The sequence below is a fragment of the Dysidea avara genome, chromosome 8 (assembly GCF_963678975.1).
Source record: "Dysidea avara chromosome 8, odDysAvar1.4, whole genome shotgun sequence".
Lineage (NCBI taxonomy): Eukaryota > Metazoa > Porifera > Demospongiae > Dictyoceratida > Dysideidae > Dysidea > Dysidea avara.
In genome coordinates, this window is record NC_089279.1 from 1,452,260 (window position 1) to 1,475,091 (window position 22,832).

Here is a 22,832-nt window from a genome sequence, read left to right on the forward strand (position 1 = left end):
AACATGCGAATATGTCCTGTTTTAGCAGATCCGGTCACAAATTACCTGTAGAGAGTTCAGCTACAAACAAATCACCCTGTAGAGAGATCAACTAGAAGAAGTTACCTTGTAGAGAGTTCATCTACAAACAATTCACCCTGTACAGAGATCAACTAGAAGAAGCTACCTTGTAGAGAGTTCAGCTACAAACAAATCACCCTGTAGAAAGGTCACCTTGTAGAGAGTTCAGTTACAAAGAAACCATCATGTAGAGAGTTTAGCTACAAACTAGTGACCCTGTAGAGACATCAGCTAGAAGAAGTTACCTTGACGAGAGTTCAGCTGCAAAGAAACCATCATGTAGAGAGTTCAACTACAAACAAGTGACCCTGAAGAGACATCAGTTACAAGAAATTACCTTGTAGAAAGTTCAGCTACAAAGAAACCATCATGTAGAGAATTCAGCTGCAAACAAATCACCCTGTAGAGAGTTCAGCTACAAACAAATCACCTGTAGAGAGATCAGCTAGAAGAAGTTACCTTGTAGATAGTTCAGCTACAAACAATTCACGCTGTAGAGAGATCAGCTAGAAGAAGTCACCTCGTAGAGTATTCAGTTACAAAGAAACCACCATGTAGAGAGTTCTGTAATAAATATATGTATTATATATATAATTTGTACATTTACTGATAAAATCAGAGTATTTAACATCTGCTTCATCTTGTCTTCTTCCTGTGGTAAAGAAAAAATTAGGTTAAAAAAGTCCCAAAGCCAGCCTATTTGGGGTACACAAATACAAAAAGAAGTGAAATCTAATCCAAAACAGCCAAGCTGTAAAAAAAGAGTGCAGCCCTCAAAAAGGCTATGGTGAAAAAGATGTGAAATCCAAGGTGGCGGCCAAGAAATGGCTGTGATGGTAGGTTAATGGTAAAAATTACAATAACAACAATTCAGGTGAGTTTTGTGCCAAGACCAAGCGGTACCAAAATTCACCTGAATTGTCGTTATTAAAATTTTTAACATTAACCTACCATCACAGCCATTTCTTGACCACCACCTTGGATTTCACATCATTTTTCACCATTGCCTTTTTGAGACCCGCACTCTTTTTTTACAGTTTGGCTATTTTGGATTAGATCAAGACACACAATAGTGTGTCGTGCGGCCCAAGAAGCCGGCGCGCCACACCGTGAGTATATTAACTGGAAGAAAGAAAATGCAATTTTCACACCTATGTAGCTCTGTGATCCCTTATCCGATTGGAACCAAATTTGCTACAGACGTGCCGGCCAGTTATGGAAGTCTACATACCAAATTTGAAGAAAATCGGTCCAGCCATTTCCGAGATACAAGCGAACAAAATTTCGTTTTAATTTCTTTGTTTTTTTCTTCTACTTCTTCATTTCACACACTTCGCAAAATCCGCCCTAAAATACGAATGTATGCTCCAATCAAGATGAAATTTGGCACACTTTAAGGGCTCATTAAGGCGGATCTCAGTACCAACTTTGGTAGGAATCCGATGGACATTCACGGAGATATGATCGATTATTCGCATAAAATAAGGTCGAAAGTCTGTCACGCCCACAGGGTAAACCCCTTGAAGGAATGAGTTGAAAATTGCTATGTAGATGGAGTAACCATCGTAGGAGTGCCTTCTTTTGGTTTGAAGAGAATCGAGATAAAGACCATGGAGATATGACACAAAACCCAACCTGTGTCACAATTATGCAATCGATTTTTATGAATAAAAAAACTATTAGTTTCCACGCCTACCAGGCAAACCGCTTAGAGAAATGAGCTGAAAATTGGTGTGTAGCTGGAATAATCATCATAGAAAGTCTTTGCAGTAGTACAGAAGAATCAGATTACAAACCACTGAGCCATGATTTGAAAGCCAACTACGTGTTGCAAATGCGAAATCAAAATACTCTAACAGAACAGTCACCCTAATAGAGCATTCGGCTACGTTTATAACTTACTCCATCAAAGAATTACATTACAATGCAAGTTATTCTGTAAGGAATTCAGCTACAACCAGTTAATCTGATAGAAAATTCAGCTACAGGCAAGTCATCCTGTAGAGAGTTCACCTAGAAACAAATCACCCTGTAGAGAGATCAGCTAGAAGAAGTCACCTTGTAGAGAGTTTAGCTACAAAGAAACCATCATGTAGAGAGTTCAGCTGAAAAAATCACCCTGGAGAGAGTTCAGCTAGAAGAATTCACACTATAGAGAGTTCAGCTGCAAATAAATCACCCTGTAGAGAATTCAGCTACAAACAAACTGCCCTGCAGAAAGATCAGCTAGAAGAAGTTACCTTGTAGAGAGTTCAGTTACAAATAAACCATCATGTAGAGAGTTCAGCTGCAAAGAAATCACCCTGTAGAGCGTTTAAATCACCCTGCAGAGAGTTCGGCTGCAAGCAGTTCACCCTGTAGAGAGATCAGCTAGAAGAAGTTACCTTGTAGAGAGTTCAGTTACAAATAAACCATCATGTAGAGAGTTCAGCTGCAAAGAAATCACCCTGTAGAGCATTTAAATCACCCTGCAGAGAGTTCGGCTGCAAGCAGTTCACCCTGTAGAGAGATCAGCTAGAAGAAGTTACCTTGTAGAGAATTCAGCTACAAAGAAACCATCATGTAGAGAGGTCAGCTGCAAACAAATCACTCTGTAGAGACATTATCTACAAAAATATCACCCTGTAGAGAGTTCAACTAGAAGAAGTCACCTTGTAGAGAGTTCAGCTACAAAGAAACCACCATGTAGAGAGTTCAGCTGCAAACAAATCATCCTGTAGAGAAATCAGCTACAAATAAATTGCTCTGTAGAAAGATCAGCTAGAAGAAGTTACCTTGTAGAGAGTTCAACTACAAAGAAACTATCATGTAGAGAGATCAGCTACAAACAATTCACCCTGTAGAGAGTTCAGCAAGAAGAAGTCACCTTGTAGAGAGTTCAGCTAGAAGAAGTCACCTTGTAGAGAGCTCAGCTACAAGAAGTCACCATGTAGAGAGTTCAGCTGCAACCAAATTACCTTGTGGAGAATTCAGCTACAAACAAATTGTCCTGTAGAAAGATCAGCTAGAAGAAGTTACCTTTTAGAGAATTCAGCTACAAAGAAACCATCATGTAGAGAGTTCAGCTACAAAGAATCCATCATGTAGAGAGTTCAGCTGCAAACAAATCACCCTGTAGAGAGTTTCAGCTACGAAAAGATCACTCTGTAGAGAGTTCAGCTAGAAGAAGTCACCTTGTAGAGAGCTCAGCTACAAGAAATCACCATGTAGAGAGTTCAGCTGCAACCAAAATACCTTGTGGAGAATTCAGCTATAAACAAATTGCCCTGTAGAAAGATCAGCTAGAAGAAGTTACTTTTTAGAGAATTCAGCTGCAAAGAAACCATCATGTAGAGAGTTCAGCTACAAACAAGTCACTCTGTATAGAGATCAGCTAGAAGAAGTTATCTTGTAGAGAGTTCAGCTACAAAGAAATCACCCTGTAGAAAGATCAGCTAGAAGAAGTCACCTGGTAGAGAGTTCAGTTACAAAGAAACTAACATGTAGAGAGTTCTGCTACAAACAAATCACCTGTAGAGAGTTCAGCTACAAACAAATCATTCTGTAGAGAGATCAGCTAGAAGAGGTCACTTGTAGAGAGCTCAGCTACAAACAAATCACTCTGTAGAGAGATCAGCTAGAAGAGGTCACTTGTAGAGAGCTCAGCTACAAACAATTCACCCTGTACAGAGATTAGTTAAAGAAGTTACCTTGTAGAGAGTTCAGCTGCAAAGAAACCATCATGTAGAGAGTTCAACTATAAACAAATCACCTTGTAGAAAGATCAGCTAGAAGAAGTCACCTTGTAGAGAGTTCAGTTACAAAGAAACCACCATGTAGAGAGTTCAGCTACAAACTAGTGACCCTGTAGAGACATCAGCTAGAAGAAGTTACTTTATAGAGAGTTCAGCTACAAAGAAACCATCATATAGAGAGTTCAACTACAAACAAGCTTCCCTGTAGAGACATCAGCTAGAAGCAGTTACCTTGTAGAGAGTTCAGCTGCAAAGAAACCATCATGTAGAGAGTTCAGCTACAGTACAAACAAATCATGTAGAAATATTAGCTAGAAGAAGCCACCTTGTAGAGAGTTCAGTTGCAAAGAAACCACCATGTAGAGAGTTCAGCTGTGAAGAAACCATCATGTAGAGAGTTCAGCTACAAACAAATCACCCTGTAGAAATATCAGCTAGAAGAAGTCACTTTGTAGAGTGTTCAGTTATAAAGAAACCACCGTGTAGAGTGTTCTTTAATAAATATATGTATTATATATGTATATGTTATACTACAGATATCATGGTATTCGAAATATATACCCAAAAGATATACAAACTTAGAAAAGATGTTATAGTGCGAGGCGAATAGTATAATATGTTAATACAACATCTCGTCTCCCACTTGGAAGCAGTAATAGCAATTTATAATGTTTTTACACCATTGTTAGTACTGGTAAGTAATTCCTTGTGATTAGCATGCTCAAGGAGTATGCACATGTGTTGCAGCCTGCAATCTTCTTGAAAATCGGTCCAACAATCCATAGCAACTGTTGCTAGGCAACAAAAATGTAAACCTGACCTAGTTACATGCTTTTTGGTGGTTGCTTAGCAACCGTTGCTATGGTGTCAAAATCATTTCTAAAATCTGTAGTGCTTACCTAGCAACGGTTGCTAGGCAACGATGTTGTTGCTAGGTAACAGGTATTGGTTACTATGGTACCAGCAGTTGTCAAGTTGGACATGCCTAAGTGGTAAAACAACTAAACACTATCAAAAAATTTTAGCCAATCAGATGCGTATATCAATTGTACAAGTGATATACTGATTCTATTGGTTAGTTTGCTGTAGTATATCAAAAATATACCACAAGCTGCTATTGGAGTTTTTGTACAGGACACGATATTGATGTTGTATTAATATATATATATATATATATATATATATATATATAATTTGTACATTTACTGATAAAATCAGAAATATTTAAAGTATTTAACATCTGCTTCATCTTTTCTTCTTCCTGTGGTAAGGAAAAGAAAATCCCCAAAGCCGGCCTATGGCCGGCTTTGGGATATACAAACACAAAAAGAAGTGAAATCTAATCAAAAACAGCTAAGCTGTAAAAAAAGGTGTGGCCCCAAAAAGGCCATGGTGAAAAAAGATGTGAAATCCAAGGTGGCGGCCAAGAAATGGCTGTGATGGTAGGTTAATGGTAAAAATTTTAATAACGACAATTCAGGTGAAATTTGTACCAAGACCAAATTCACCTGAATTGTCGTTATTAAAATTTTTACCATTAACCTACCATCACAGCCATTTCTTGGCCGCCACCTTGGATTTCACATCTTTTTTCACCATGGCCTTTTTGGGGCTGCACCTTTTTTTTACAGCTTAGCTGTTTTTGATTAGATATACTTATGTGGTGCAATATTCCCCTAAATTGGGAAGTTAATAGAGCACCTTGCACAGTCAGGGTCCATGTTGACCCACTTGGTGCTGTCCATTAGGAATTGGAACTACCAGTGTTACATGAAGTGAATCTCACAAAATATAATTGAGGATTTTGACGAAGGCCCAGGGGGCATAAAGTTAAATTGTGATTGTATAAGTGAGATGAGCAAATGTAACACTGCCCAACTTGAAGCACTCCCTCCTCAGAATGTGTTACATAGCTCTATATCTCACTACAGGCAGTTGTACATCTCCAAGTGGGTCCTTTAGTGGGCAGCAAAATTTCAAAGTGATGATGTAATGTGCAGGGACTATTTATAGGGCAGAAGAAGCCAGAGGGAGAAACATGTGCAATATTCTATATTTAGAACTTATTGTAGAGCTACAAACTTGCTGTATTTATGCTAATTTAGGGGAAATACCAGTGTTACATTTGCTCATCTCACTCGTATAATCACGATTTAACTTCAGACCCCATGGGCCTTCATCAAATCGTCAATTTTTGTTCTGGGCCACAGTGGATACCAGGAGTTATAAATGACATTGTTGGTCCACTGACATACTTAGTAATGCTTGAAGATGGGAGAGTAATTAGAAGACATATTGATCACCTGTTGCAGAGAGAAAACACTGACACTTCACCCCCTTTAGATGATGATTTGGTCATACCAAATGATACAGATGATACTTCCCATACACCGCCAGCTGCTTCCAGGGATACTGATAATTCTACAGAATGTTGATACCCACAACAGCTAAACTACAAAGTTCCTCACAGATGCACTTAATTGTTAAGGGGGGGGGGAGTGTAGAGATTGGACTTTCTATATATAGAGCATTATGTATTGTAAGTGCATGTGATTGTAATATAATTTAGCAATGCTGTTGTATCATATTGTTTCAGTCATTTAAATAATCCTTCGAATCCTAAGCATAAGAACTGATTAGGGGGAAAACCTAGGAGATTTTGTTTAAATTTTTTTGGCTCAGGTTTTACTTTTCCTTTCCCCTAGTCTGGCAACTACAGGGCAGGCAAAATCTAACAATTGTACATATGAAAAGCTGTCAACATATTATGAAGGTCCAGAGATATTCAGACAGCTTTATAGCTTCCTATGGTCACAGTGGAAGTTTAAAGGGTATTTCCATAGTTTAACAAATTGCCACCAAACCCGGATCTAAAGTTTCAATCGTAGATTAAAATGGTACCAATCCAATGGAAATCCAAGCAATAACAATGGGACAGTGCTGGAAAATTGTAGAGAATTATTAGAGAATTAAACATAAACTGTTAGAGAATTATATGTATGATTTGAGTAAAATTTGCAATTTTTGAATGCTCCCAAATTTCAGCAATAAAAGTGTTTGTCCAAGCTTGGTGATTAGCAAAGTCCTCTGTGTGCTGTTTTATAAAAAAGTCTGATTTCTGGTGGTTTCATGAGCCTGCTCTATTATAGAGGTTTGTGAAAATTTCATGATAGTTTGTCATGCAGCTAAGAAAGCTGGCCACACCACAATTCTCAAACATACATAGCTCCCCTCCAAAAGGGATGCTACAAATGCCCTCCACCTTCAGCATCCTACATACCAAATTTGAGAAAGATTGCTTAAATGAAATACAAGCCCTCACAGTTTGGCTTAATTTTTTATCCCTTCATTTTGTGGGCTTATATATATATCTTTTATCACACACTTTACAAAAACCGACAAATGCGTAGCTTAATCACTTCAAAATGTGGTTTATTTCAAGCACACATTAAGGTACTAAGATCAATGCAAATCTGATGGATGTTCACAGAGTTATGGACAATTATTTGCATTAAAAGAGTAATGTTTTGTCATGCCTGTAAGGTATGGGAATAACTTAAAAATCTCTCTGTGTATAGCTTAACCATCATAGCTCAAACCTTTTGTGATTTAAACAAGTTGATGTTGTGCTACTTCCAAAAACCAGACGCTGGATAAATATTTTTAACAATAGATTTATAGATTTATAAACCCCAGGTACCTGGGGTCAGTGTTGGGCATAACGCGTTACGTAATATTATTACTTAATGCAGTAACGAAGTAATATAACGTGCTACATTTCCAAAGCTAGTAATATCTAACGGATAGTTACTTTACATAAGTAATGCATTATTAAAGTAGCGCATTACTACTCGTTACTGTAATGTTATTACCTAACGAAGTACTAACACTTTACTTAATCAGAGCGTTACTGTAATATTATTACTTAACAAAGTACAAACGTGTTACTTAATTAGCGCGTTACTGTGATAATATTACCTAACAGAGTACTAACGCGTTACTTAACTAGCGCGTTACTGTAATAATATTACCTAACAGAGTACTAATGCATTACTTAACTAGCACGTTACTGTAATATAATTACCTAACGAAGTATCTTTATACATTATGTAAAGATACTTCGTTTAAAAGTAATACATAACTATAACGCATTTTATTGCAGTGGTAGTAACGAGTAATAAGTAATATATTACTTTTTAAAAGTAGAGGCCCAACACTGCTGGGGTTTATACATCTCTGTTTTAACTAAGGCTTTTGTTTTGTAATAATGCAGTAATTGTAATTTCGGATTTCATAATTGGCGAATTATTTCATAATTCTCTAATTATGTTGCTATGCATTGCTAAGGAAGGGCATTTCAAACACACCGCTTTCAACAACTTATTATGCACAGAAGTATCTTCTCAACTGTTTTATAGTTTGTCTATAGTATTTTCCTGCAAATCCTCTCTACAAAACCTCAAGGCTATCCTTCAATTTTGTTCGTGTATGTAGGTACATGCCCCTTTTTGAGTTTAAGTGATACACATTTCCTAGTAATTAGAGGCCTGCTACAATGTTTTTCAGTAGTTAAATACATGAAGAGCTCAATGGGAAGGTAGTTCACGAAGTTTGTAGTAGGGCTGAGCGATACTACCGTTTTAGTGATATATCGCGATATTTTGAAAGTATCAATATCGCGATATTTTGTTATTAACTATCGTGATACCATGCCTGTACATTACTGTCCATTTGTTATGCAGTACTTGGCTAAGAATCCTTATAAATGATAAAGTCCACCCATCTGGTTTCCCCTGCAGAGAGGTGTGAATACCATAACAACCTCAAAGCATGTGTTACAATCACTGTTACTATAAACAAGGATGATAATGGCTAGTTTGCTATCACCTATAAGGACTTGCTTCAGGAATGCTGAGCAATACACTATGTAGCACCAGCTATGATTGACTTATTTGTAAGTATCGTGAACTATTCAGTATCGTGAATAGTGGCTTTAGTATCGATCGTGATACTAAAATGGCAGTATCGCTCAGCCCTAGTTTGTAGAGAGTCACTACACCCATATTTCAAGCCGGCGAAAAGAATCCACTTCAGTACAAACCTTGTCTATGCTCAAGTTTAATACACAACCTTCATTTAGTGTTTAATTTTCATAGGCTGACTGCTTTTACCACTAAAAGGATTTTCTCATGTGGGTGCGTATGGACAAACATGGATAGGTAGATAGATAGGTACACACACATACACACACACACATGCACATGTACACGCACACGCACACACGTTTTTTACGAAAACAATTTCAGTAAACTAGGCACGTGCCCACACCTAGCCTTTGGCCTGCTGTGGGCACACGCCTGGTTTAAAAATTGCAGTGATAGCTACAGGATTACAATGAGAAAACCAAATGTGTGGAATGGAAATACTCTAATAGAACAGTCACTGAGAATTAAAAGAGCATGCAAAATGTTGAAAAAAATTATCCAGGGCTGAACCAGGGCCTCCATCATCATTTACCAAACTATTCACCCCTGATCTGCTTTTGTCAGCTGGTCAACTTACTTAATTTCTGCTTTATAAATAAAATTTTAATTTAGATTGTTCTATGTGTGCTGTATTAGAAATTGTTGAAAAAATGTTCACTGTAGTAGAGTATTTTGACAAATAGTCAAATAAAGTCTATAAGGGTTATGTAGTGAGAACTGGCGATAGTCATATTAATAAAGCAAAGTCTTTGTATCTTTGTTCTGAGTAAGTACTAGCACTATTCTAAAAATACTCCAGTGTACATTGACACTTTCCCACTTGTGTGGGCACTCTTGATCTTATTTGAATGCATACCACCATTACCATCAGGTGAATGGTCTACAGTTGATAAACATGCAAGTTGGTTTCCCTTTCATTTAGCACCATCAACATAGATACCTGATTGAAGAAGAACTGAAGTTGTTCACTGGCTAAGTTGATACATAGCTGCTCAAAACTATTAGTATCACATTTCTCAAACCCAAATATGTCGAGAATACCTAACAGTAACATAAGCACTGTGAATTGTGTTTCCAACTCATATCACTTACCAATTTCAACAGCCTGAGCCATGTCCTCAGCAGACGGAGCAAGCAGTTGATTGATTCGGTTCACTATCCATCGGAATAGCCGATCATATAAACTCTTTGCAATGGCATCCCTGGAGGCTATTAACCACAAGTGCATATATAATACATACATGATACACAATGTTGGTATTAGTACTAATACAACATACACATTTTTCTGTTAGTATATTATGTTCATTACACACATGCAAGACTTACCATTGGGTTTGACACTAAAAACACTTGGATATCACTGGTACAACATCACACAGTACAGTGGCTAGTACTGTATACTAGGAATCATGGAGGTTTATACTTTCTCACAAAAATATGCCAGCTTCACTATACCATCATGGTGCCTTGGCAGTATTGATCAAGCCCAAAAATGTCTTCAGAGTGGCCAAAAATATTTTTGATAAGTGGTTATGAAGTTTAAAGGGACTTTTCTACTGACTGACTATATAACTGCCTGCCTGCCCACCTGATACCTTCAGATAAGTGTAACTCAATAATGGCTAAGGCTACAGGCTTGATTATTCACTGTTAAAGTTAAAAGTCGCTTTAGCCCAACAGTGTCTTTTGGCATACTGCTGCATTTGCAATGCACACACATTACCTTAAATCTCCTTTGTGTCTCATTTCTTTATGTTGACAGTGCAAAGTGTTGATTTGCAGTAGCGTGTTATGGTTTCCCTCTGTTGACTATCAGAGGAGGTTGGACATGCACACATGAGCGCATACATTTTGTATTCAAAGTTTAACCAAGTGCTCACCAAAGTTTTCACAAATACCATTCAAGAGTGCACTTGAAGTAAGTCTATTCAGTCGGTCTACTCCACTCAACTAGGGATGCGCCGATTTTGCCGGCAAAATTTTTGGAAAACTACGTTGGTAAAAGCAAAGAGCAAAATGCTGGAAAAATAGGTGGAAAATTGGAAAAATGGGCACCAAGGAATGGCAACTTGGCACATTTTGTATGATAAAGATCGAGATACTCTAATAGAACAGTCATGCATAGTATTAGGACAACATATGCTCATAGGAAATGGTGACTAAAGATCGAGATACTCTAATAGAGCAGTCACTACGTACGAAATATTCTAATAGAGCAGTCACACATACTTGTAAGCTGAGATACTGCAATTAATTTTTACTGATGCTCAGCAAAATAGAAAAATTTAGAGCAAAATATTGAGCAAAATAGGTAAAAAATAAAACAATTGCTGGAAAGAAAAATAGGTGGAAAAAAAGCAAAATAGGCTCATCCCTAGTCCCTACACTCAACCCCACTACTCCAGGCACGTAAATCGCTCTTGAAATCTACAAGGATCATGTGTGTATATAAGTGTTTAAAGGTGGAATTGATGTGTAATACTATAGGGATGCCTTATGTACGTGTATTTAACACAATAACTGTCAACGAAAGCAAGGTGCATACTAACACAGCCTCCCACTGGTTAGGGTTCACATTCACATGCAAAATTAATTTGATGATATGTCTGCTGCCATTCTTTCTTTTCATGTGATATGCTCAAATTCACTAGTCATAATGACGTTAGTATAAGGAAAAACCAATTCCTTTAGGGATCACAGAAACATTAAGTAGTGAACCAAGGGAGATTGACATTATTATATTTACTCCCTAATTCAATTATGACTATTGAATAGACATGCTGCAAAGTACAAACAAAGTACAGGTTAGTAATTGCACTATTAGAGAGTTTCAAGCTATTTGTAGTAGTGAGGGTATTGAAAAAGACAAGCAGACACCGCTAGCTTGGCCTCACAGAGAATCAAACAGAGAATTAGAAACTCGCCTTGCAATAACAATTTGCTGTTCATCTTAAGAAGCACAAGGTAATGTGGTATGGATATATTGCTAAACATTTCTTCTATCACTTACTCCTCGTGACTCCTTGTCGTATATTAGAAACAGAAGCGTTTATATCGTGTCCAACCTCCTCCGGTTGACTATCACATTTATAATGGAATCGTCATATTTTCCATAGTGACTGGATTGATTGTAGAGATACCTCTCGTACTGTTCTTCATTTTTAACACTGTGTAATGGACTGAACATAGTTGAAAATGAAGTCAGTAACTGTGCACCTCCAAACAAACCCTTTAAGTATCACTGGCAAAGTTAATGAGCACAGGACTGTTTTACAAGTATAGGGTCATGAGTCAGTAAAGGATACTGTTCTGCCTTTGAGCAAGACACATGTTTCCAATGTTTGACTCCATGGATGCACATAGTAGCTTCTAAGAATGTCAATTTAACAGTAGTAGAAGAGAGAGAGGCTAGCCTTCTTTTTGGCATCTTCTAAATATTGACTTTCAGAGCTCCAAAGTTAAACTAGTTATAAAAGAAAGATTAGAACTAGGGGTGGAGTCTGGTGGACAACATTTAAATAATATTGATATCCAAATGTGACAAATATGATATTAGGCAGCATAGTAAATAAGTATAAATTCAATTAGAAATCACAGGAAACAGTAGGGAAACAAGGGAAGTCACCTACACCTAATTCAGTCATGATTGAATTAGGAGTGTACCATGAAGCCACCTAACTTCAAAGGTAAATTTCAGGGTACATATCTTATAAACCCTGGCCGGCCATTGTACATTAAAGTTAAACCATGGCTGGCTATGGTACATTTTACATGTACCATGGTCTTGATGTGGGAGCAGTACTGCCAATTTCTTTATATAACAACTCAAGCCAAAATCGATTGTGGGAATTTATTATTGGTCATAATTATGATAAAAACCATGCATTCAGTTTGCATCCTACAGCACTCAGACAGAAGCGATTTGTCACCCTTGCCATCCTATGAGTTGAGAAACTTTGGTTTAAGGTGAGAATTAGTGCTATGGCATATTCACAAGCGGTTCACCTCATTTTCATATATGGACATGCCCACTTTTAGAGTAACATGAGATAAACACCCTACAGCAAAGCTTACCACTATAGATGTTTAGTAAATGTTGCAAACAGTCTGTACAATGATGCAGTGGCTTTAAAATACTTGTAAAATTGCTTAATTGAACTTTTCCGTGATACTGTTAGGACTTGCCCGTTCATGTTAACAAACGCAGTCACAACATTAGTTGCTGCTGCCCAATAATCAAATTTCACAAGTTGGTCTATATAATGAATTCAGTGGTTGGTCTCATATTGGTTTGGGTGATTAATTGTCATTGGTTGGTCTCATATTGGTTTGGGTGATTAATCACCTGCAGGCTCTTAGCCTGCACTGGCATGGTACATATCAGTTGTATCGCATACCTTCGTGATTTGCCTGATATGTAAATCCATGCTCTCGGGCCTGACAGCCCTCGAGCTTGGGTGTACATATCAGGCAAATCACTTGGACCCATGATACAACTATTACTTAAATGCCCACTAGTATATCTGTAGGTGTAGGTGACCTCTCTTGTTTCCCTACTTTAGGGTTTCCAGTGCAAAAAAATTGGCATCTTCAAAATAATTTGCTAACTATTGGAATAACTCTCACTTGAATACAGCTGCAGCGGCAGTAAATTCTATTGCCTTCTTGGGGTGGAGATCCATCAAAATATCTGCAAATCATGAGATTACGAGGTGTACCTCCCAGAAACGATGAATTTTTATCACAACACTACAGTTCAACCTTCCTCCTTCACCAAAAAGTATTAGTAGCTTGATTGGTGAAGCATTTAGACACAATTTTGTGGTCTGAAAAAAGGTTCTCATCCACAAAGACCAAACAAATGATAGCCAAAACTTCCTCACACCACAGTAGTAGTCACCCATCAACAAAGAATTCACATACCAAGTATGGTACATTCTGAGTTTACTAACTATCTGGGCAAGCCTGGTATTGGGAAAAATTCATCCAAAATAGCATCTTTTTCTGATCACTTGCTCTCTCAACTACTCAAAATCTGAATTCTCAGCTTAAAACAACTAAAATATAACTAGTACCAGGGTTTTCGCTGTTGGAAACTGTAAAAATAAACTAATAGGCATTTAAACTAATGACTTCAAGCTCATGTGGCTATGGCTACTAATAGCATTTTAGGCCAAAATCGTGTCAATAACTGTCCAGGGCTAAAAGCTATGGCTGTTAAAAACACCAGGCAAGACATCAAGTGTTATATCACCATAACGATGAAAATCATGTGAACCCAAAGTATATTTTTACAGCTAAAACCCTGGTGCTGTTTATATTTTATGGATCTTGAAGTTGTTTTACACCAAGAATTCTGTTTTCTAGTAGTTGAGAGAGCAAGTGCTGACCATTTTGAGTGAAGTTTTCCCAGTACTGAGCTTGGCCAGATGGCTAGCAAGCTCAGAATTCAGTACGTGACTTCTTTGTTGATGGGTGACTACTACTGTGGTGTGAGGAAGTTTGGCTGTCAATTGCTTGGTCTTCGTGGACTAGGTTTGAGCCAATTATGCTTTGAAAATAGCCTATTATGCTTTTGAGCAGTGTTCAAAAATCCAGCCTATTATTTCAGTGGACCATCAAGACTGGAAGTTCCTTTGTTTTGTCTGAATGGGAAGAATCTTCGAGTACCAGACATTACCATTTTGCCTGTTAGCAGCTCCTATGGTTTTCACAAAACTGTTAAAACCAGTTGTAATAGTACTTCGATCCCAAGGGGTACGTCTTCTGATTTATCTCAACAGCATATTGCTGGCAGTGACTCTAGTGAGCCAGCACTACAGGACCCTGCAGCAATTTCGGGTGGTGGCACTGGGTGGCTATAAAAAAGAGTACAACAACCTGGTCCAGGAAGCCATATTGGATTTACAGTGACCTGCAGTTTGAATCTTGGGGTTGGAGGGATTTTTTTCTCTCCTTACTTTGGCCCCTTTCCTGCTACACCTTTTCAGCTATAAGTCACTAAGTGTAAGTCCTTGCAATTAGGTTAGGTAATCCTAAGGCTGCAGCACATGTTGCTGTCAGACCTTCAGTGCTGGTCACTGTAAAGCGCTAATAACAATAATAACAATAACAGTGGTGATAAGCAACATGTCGCTATACACAGTTGCCACTGACACTCTCACAGGCAGAGCTTATCCTGGAGTCAGATGCTTCTGGAATTGAACACAGCTTTTCTGGTAGTATAGAGTTTTCTGAAGCACAAGAAGAAGATCCATGCACTACTGTACATGGACAACAGGGTAGCCATATATTATATCAACCACTTAGGGGGCACTCAAAGAAGCTGTGTCAAATTGCCATTGAGTTGTGGGAATGGTGCATTGACAGAGGGATTACAATCCATGTAGTACACCTCCCAGAAAAGATGAACCTGGTAGCAGACTTCAAGTCCAGACACTATTAGGACTCAAGCAATTGGAGGTTACTCCCTTAAGTCTTCAAGGTTTTTGACAAACTTTTTGGCCCTTTCTCAACAAACCTATTTGTGGACTATCAGAATACTCAACTTGCCCATTACTTCAGTTGAAGATCTGACCTGAGAGGCGCGGCCATGGATGCACTGACACAGCCATGGAACAACGTTCTCCCATATTCCTTCCCCTGATAGGCAGAGTGTCCTCCCTACTTCTGATTGCTCCAGTATGGCCAGCACAGAGCTGGTATCCTCTGTTGTTGGAGATCCTAATGGGAGTCCCACAACTACTGCCACAGAGTTGGGACATACTGCTGAATCTTCAGGGAGAAGCCCACCCATTGGTGATTCAAGGCTATCTCAAGGTAGCTGCACGGCAAATATCAGGATGTCCCTCAGCTCAGGAGGACTTTCTCAACAGGCTCAAGAATTCTACTGTGCTTCCTGGAGAAAGATCCTATGATTCAGCATGGAGAGGATAGGTCAGCTGGTGTAATTCAAATCACATTAATCTCCTTCAAATATCTATCTGCAATGTGATTGAATATTTAACTTAGGAAGGTAAAGAATACTACAGCATAATTAACTCTAGCCGCTTGGCTCTGTCTGTGACCCACCCACCTATTGAAGAATGAAAGTGAAGTGACCATTACGTTTCACCTTCAGCTATGTTCAGTCCATTACACAGTGTGTTACAAATGAAGAACAGTAGGAGAAGCACTTTTGCAATCAAAGGTGTCATGGAAAACATGGACAATTCCCGTTTGTAAACGTAGGGAAGCCATCATGCACTGCCACAAGTTGACACCTTGGGCTATCAGCAAAAAGAAATGGGACACAAAGGAGGACAACCGTACTGCATGATAAGAAAAAATTTCAACACAATCTATTGGAAACATTTTGGGTCATACTGAAGGCATTTTTGGGTTTGGTTATACTTAACCAATACTGCCAAGGCACCATGAAGGTATTGTGAGGCTGGTTTCTGGTCTATATTTTTTGTGAGAAAGTGCAAATCTCCTTGATCCCTAATGTATAGTACCACCATACTGTATGATATTTTAACTCGATCTTTACTTAATTATCAAAATTTATTTTTTCAATTACAGTAAGGTAAGTTGGTTGGGCCAACGAAACCATTCATTCAGTTGACGTGGCCTGATAATACATAGGGTTTAGCATTGTATGCATGGTAGTACTTTTGTTAAGCATGCTACATGAAACATTGTATGGCCACAGTTACCTCCTGCTTTCTCCTGATTCAAGTGTCTCTTAATGCTCTCTCCCCTAGCAACAGTTATACTAACTGTCAATATGTCCTCCATCAAGTTAGGGTCTATCCCCATCAGTTCCTGCCATATATAGAGAAAATGGAATACATGTTTAAATGTAGCACACAGGAATAACTCACAGCGGTTGTAGTGAGAGGTCCACTCTTGTCCTTCACAAAAGAGTACTCATTGTCATCATCTCCAAATTCAATGTTACCCATGTTAAGAACAGCTGCCAGACAAATGAAGAGGTTTTCTTGATTCTAAATTATACATGACAAATCTGGTAAGGCTGTTGTAATGACATACATACACACATACATCAGCCTCAAAGCCAACTAAGTCCATTGCATTCTGCAGTTCTTCAAATTGGTCCTTCTTTACTTGCATTTTACTCCGCAGAACAGCAGAACCCTCACACATGTACCTGAAAAGAGAGACAAACTTATCATATTGTCAAAGGGGAAGAGTATAAAGCACACAAGATAAACAAGGGGTTGTGACAAACGCTCTTTAACAGATAATCCCTTACTGGTACTTGTCTGGATTGTCCAATTTCAACTTTGTTTTCATGTTCTGGTTAAGGCCAGCAAACAAACAGTAGAAAATGTGGAAGTTTTGTTCACCAGGATTTTGGTAAACAACTCGAGACTTCTCCAACAGGTATTCATTGATCTTGGCCCCCACAACTGCATAAAAGAAACAGAAAATTTGTACAACTTTGAGTGCACATTTTGGTTTATTACACAAATGCTTATTATACAAAAATACAAATACATTTATATCATTGATAAAAGAGTGTGGCCCCAATTTTGTATAGCACAGCTTTGGTTTATTTATTTATTTAGGGGCAGATGGCAATTTCTGATGTTCCCAGGGGGCAATTAACACCCCATATCATTTAGTTTTGGATTTGTAACTTTATAATTTGCGGAATGCTTTATAAGCATAGTGATCACACATTTGTTACATCATACACTACGAAAGGAGTAGACGTGGCCCATGAAATAACATCACCCAAAAAATAGCCTCAATTTTCCCAGAAGACGATGAGGCAGTATTGGTAAAACTAAGCCCAAACAAGCTTTCAGATTGACCCGAAACACTTTCAACAAGCTGTTATGGAATTTAAAAAATAATTTATTCAAAGGAATTTTTTACTGACTGAGTACTGACTGACTGACTGATGCCTTCAGACAAGCATAACTCATTAACGTCTAAGGCTAAGGGCATGATTTTTTGCACTGTTCGACATTGCATTGGCCCGAGAGGTGCCTTTTGGCATACCATTGTATGTACAATGCATTCTTCATGGACTTACCAGTGTCCTCCTTTGTGTCCTATTCATCTTTGCTCAGTTTGCTGACAGCGAAAAGTGTTGATTTGGTGGTAGCACATGATGGCTTCCCTTTGAAACTGAAATTGTCCGTATGTTTCATATATGTGTATAGTGGCTACTTTGATTGCAGAGGTTCTTTTCGAACAGTTTTTGATTCATACTGCTGTGTAACGGGTTGAACATAGCCAACAATGAAGCGTAATGGATACTTCGCTTTGAGGACAATCATTTATATAACTGGGGCACGCGGCACCAACTCTTTCTTTCTTTCAGTATGCGTGGGTTGCAGAGGTCTTTTCGAACAGTTCTTGATTCATACTGCTGTGTAACGGGTTGAACATAGCTGACAGCAAAGCATAATGGATACTTCACTTTTTGGACGATATAGTTGGGGTGCTCAGCACCATTTCAAATGCAGTATGCATAGGTTCACCAATCATTATAATATCATTTTAAAAATTTAACAAACAAGTATTTCAAAAATTAGGAATTTTCAACTAGAGTAGGGACCATAGCACATCGATAAAAGGTACTGAAACAAGCTGGAGTAGTGCATGATATTAAACCATAGTAAAACAATAAAAAGTGTTATATCCCTACTGTGCATTTCCATTATGGTATCTTGGAACACAGTAGGGATATAACACTTCTTATTGTTTTACTGTGATTTAATATCATACACTACTCCAGCTTGTTTCAGTACTTTTTATCAATGTGCTATGGTCCCTACTCTAGTTGAAAATTCCAAATTTTCTGAAATACTTGTACATATTTGGTTTTCACATTATTCTGTATAGGGCATTAATTGCAAAGCAGAATTTTCACATAACAGGTAAAATCTAATATTTGAAGGATAAGAATTTTGAACAGTGAAGTCCTTGAACAGATGTATGACTTCTAAGTCAATAGCCAGTAAACAGCTGATTCAGTGCGGCTATTTATGGAATTGATGTCAATTCTAGCAGGGATACAATCAAACTGACTACTGATAAAAAATTTACTCCACTCAAGACTTCCACCAATCTTCTGTCCAGTGCATAATGTTTGGAATTATGTAAGGACGGATCAGGAGAGCAGGGGCATGTGAGCAAGTGTGAAAGAACTAAACTCGGAACTGAACAATCTTTAGCAGTTGTATTTAGGCTAGTTGTTGTATATTTGTGTCAAATTAATAATCATGAGTAAATTTGGCACAACTTGGAGGTTCTAACCAGAGATTTGTGGAGACACAGATTGTTGAAGAGGTGTGAAAGTCTGAGAAAGTAGTAATATTGAAGACAGTGATGGAAAACAGCTGTGGAACATAGGTTGGCATTGATGACAGGACTATTACGTGATTTGTGTGAGAAATGGGAGCATTCAGCAGTGTGACAGATGCACAGAATCGTTATATGCTGAACTAGTAAGGAGTTGCACCAGGTCCTTAGTGTTTGCATGTATTACATGTTGGATGAAGGGATCCATTATGAAATGATTGGTAGAGTGCGAATACTATTGTGCACGTGCATATGATGAGTGGCTGGCCAGTGCACATCAATTACAACTTGCTCATCAATGAATCGCTGCATTGAATAAAAATTTAAAGCAACTTACTGTTGAATGGGATGAACTGCATATACAGTGTAACAGAATGCAGGCAAATAATTATGAAATGCTTGCAAGGCAGCACCCGTCGATGAATGTTACTAGTCGAGAGAGCAACGCCCAAAGTCGCACTGCCACTACACATGCCAGAGCTAATCACAGAACAGTCGTCTGAGTCAAGTGAAGAGGCAATTGTAACACAGACTATATGTTATTATGTATTGTAGTAATGATGTAATGTTAGGCACTTTTTAGAGACAGTAGTCATATTGTACACGTGTTGAGTACCAAGATAATACACACATTATACTGGTAACAGGAGTGGGATAGCTGTAGTAATCCATCACAAAAAAGCTGTGGTACTGTGGCAATACAGTCGTACCTTGAGAGGCGAGTTGCATTACTTGAATAACATGTTGTGTTCATTTTGATTCAACCCACAGGTGGTACACAACGGTGGCATTGGATCTCAGAGATAATAGTTGAAGACTTTAATTATGTATGGACACATTTTTAGTTGGTGGCAAAGGCTAGAGAGTGGAATGCAGACAGGTAGAAACTAGTTCTACCAATGTACGCTACTGAGAAGTAAACTAGTAAAATCTTATGTAGAAGCAAATGATGAGACCCGTGGGAATTTAAAAACTTTCCTATTGACGAAATCCAGATTAGCGTGTGACCCTTTGACATCAAGTCAGCTGTTTATAGCACGATCTCAGAACCTGGGAGAGAAAGTATTAGATTTTGTGACAGCCCTTAAAACACTATTAAAAGAGGCCTAGGAACTTACTTCAGCTATTCTTCTGCAGCGTTTTCTGACTGGGTTGCTACCACCAATTTGACGTCGACTGTTACTAAAAGGGAAATCTGAAACACTGGAACAAGCTGTAAAAGACGCTGAGGATATTGAATATACACTTAATTTCGCTACTGAATCTGAATCCACTCAAGAAATTACTGTAATTGGTCACAAGCTTTCAGCTCAGGAGCCACCCAATACAGTACCAAAAAAGTATCAGGAATCACTAGACCAGACTGTGAAATGACTAGAAGCTCTAGAAACAACCCAGAAGCACCAAATCCCTTCATGGCAGTATTATGGATACTATTCTGGTAGATCTGTTGATAGTGGGTGTCATCAAGATAGGCAGCGTGATAATAATGAACTGCATTGTTGGCTTTGTGGTGAACCTGGCTACATTAAATGGCAGTGTCCTTTAAACTACAACAGGCCAGCCAGGAGGATGGGTGGCTGGCCATGCCCTTAGCTTACATCCACTTTCTGACAGTGAGAATGTCTGTTGCCTCTGCTACTTTCTATGTTAATGGAAGTATCAATAATAAGCAAGCTGAATTTTTACTAGATTCAAGTGTAGCTATATCTGTCATCCATCACATGATGGTACCAAATGGTACTGTAATTAGAGGTCCCACTGCAGCAACAGTTGGTGCCACTGGCACTCCTTAGAGATTAAAGGACAAGTAACACTTTTAGTTTTGATGGGTCAGATTACTGTGACACACAAGTTCACTGCCGTCCAGGACCTCACTGTATCTTGTCTACTGGATGCTGACTTCCTAAGAAGGTACAATGCAATTGTTGATTGTAGAAACTGTGTGCTACAATAGACTCATAGGCAGCAACAATTCACCATTCCCATTAACCAGGAACTGAACCCTATCAGTCCTACGATGGATGATAACATGATTATAACAGCACCAGCAAACATTACTATACCTGGTCATACAGTGCAATTGATTGTGGGAATAATGGACCCAGTAAATAATGCAGTTTGGAGTGTGCTGGTGGAACCCTCATCGAAGCTTCCTACCCACCTTTCCTTGGCTTGCTCATTTACCCACTGTCAAAGCAAGTCATGAACACAAGCCCTACTTCATTAACCTTTTACAGGGTTGCTACTGCTACACCAGGGCATAACATTTTATCAATATCTGATACTGGCCCCCTCGTTGGTGTGAATTCAACCACCCTACCTGATGGCATTGATCTTTCTCATCTGACACCAGATGAACAAACAGAGCTGACCAAGCTGCTAGCCAGCTATTCGCACGTGTTTTCCCAGGGACGTATTCCTACTGGTCATACTTCAGTAATGAAACATGCAATACCTACCTCGGCAACTCCAATTCGTCAGCCACTCCGTAGAATACCCCAAGCTTTAAAGGGCATTGTCTCTGATAAGATTCACCATATGTTAGACAACAATATCATCCACCCCAGTAGCAGCCCATGGTGCTCGCCTATTGTAATGGTATAAAAGAAGGATGGTAATTGGCAGTTTTGTACTGACTACCACAAGTTAAATGCAGTAATATGTCGTGATGCGTATCCTCTCCCTTGAATTGATTCAACTCTCAACTACCTTGGATTTAGCCTCTGGATATTGGCAAGTGGAGGTGGAAGCGACCGATAAAGGGAAGACAGCATTTTCAACCCTGGAAGGCCACTTTGAATGTAATGTAATGCTATTTAGTCTCACAAATGCACCTGCCACATTCCAGAGGCTAATGGAGTGCATTCTTGCAGGTTTGGTTAAAGAGGAATGTTTATCTCAATGATAGAATTGTTTCCAGTTCAACATTTAAGGAACATCTGCTACATTTAAGTAGGGTCTTTCAAGCCTTATGTGATGCAGGGTTGCAGCTCAAGCCATCTAAATTCCACCTAGCTTTTCAACAAGTACGATACCTAGGACACAATGTTTGTAAGGAAGGAATTTAAACCTGACGATGAAAAAAACTCAGCAATTACTGGGTATCCCTTTCCTAGTAATACCAAAGAACTGAAGCAATTCCTGGGTCTGAGTGATTATTGCAGGAGATTCATTAAGAACTATGCCCAGATTGCAGAGCCATTGCATAAAATCCAGAGGAAGTCCAAGCAACTATTTCAATGGAATGACAAATGTCAGCTGGTTTTTTAAATTTTAAAACAGACACCACCAATCTTAGCTTACCCGATACTACTGGCCAGGCTACGAAGGAGATGTACAGACTTGGATTTCAGAATGTTCACAATGCCAGCAGCGTAATACACCAACCCCTGCTATGCAAGCACCTCTTGGAACAGTTGAGACAAGGTACCCATTCAACATAATATCATGGGACATTTTGGGTCCACTATACCACTGACATCTCAAGGAAACAGGTACATTCTGGTTGTGACAGATCTATTTTCAGTAAGTGAACAGAAACATTTGCCCTTAAGACCACAGACAGTGAGACTCTTACAGGGTGTTAGCAGATGAGGTAATCTGCAGGTATGGCATGCCGTCCACTTTACACAGTGATCAAGGTGCAAATCTCACAAGCAATCTCATCTCATTGCTATGCAAAAATTTAGGGATCACTCAAACTAGAACATCAGCCTACCATCCACAA

The 22,832-nt window shown here is 38.7% G+C and overlaps 1 protein-coding gene across 1 annotated transcript in view; it reads right to left on the reverse strand.

Moving 5' to 3' along the window:
• The window catches only part of LOC136265006 (myosin-IIIb-like), a 120,443-nt gene that overhangs the window by 67,723 nt on the left and 29,888 nt on the right, over positions 1 to 22,832 (reverse strand). Inside the window, exons 6-11 of the mRNA XM_066059767.1 lie at positions 17,040 to 17,196; positions 16,829 to 16,934; positions 16,648 to 16,770; positions 16,480 to 16,588; positions 9,872 to 9,988; positions 9,720 to 9,820 (exon numbers count right to left, since the gene is read on the reverse strand). Of these exons, the coding sequence (XP_065915839.1) occupies positions 9,720 to 9,820; positions 9,872 to 9,988; positions 16,480 to 16,588; positions 16,648 to 16,770; positions 16,829 to 16,934; positions 17,040 to 17,196 (713 nt within the window). The remainder of the gene's footprint in view (positions 1 to 9,719; positions 9,821 to 9,871; positions 9,989 to 16,479; positions 16,589 to 16,647; positions 16,771 to 16,828; positions 16,935 to 17,039; positions 17,197 to 22,832) is intronic.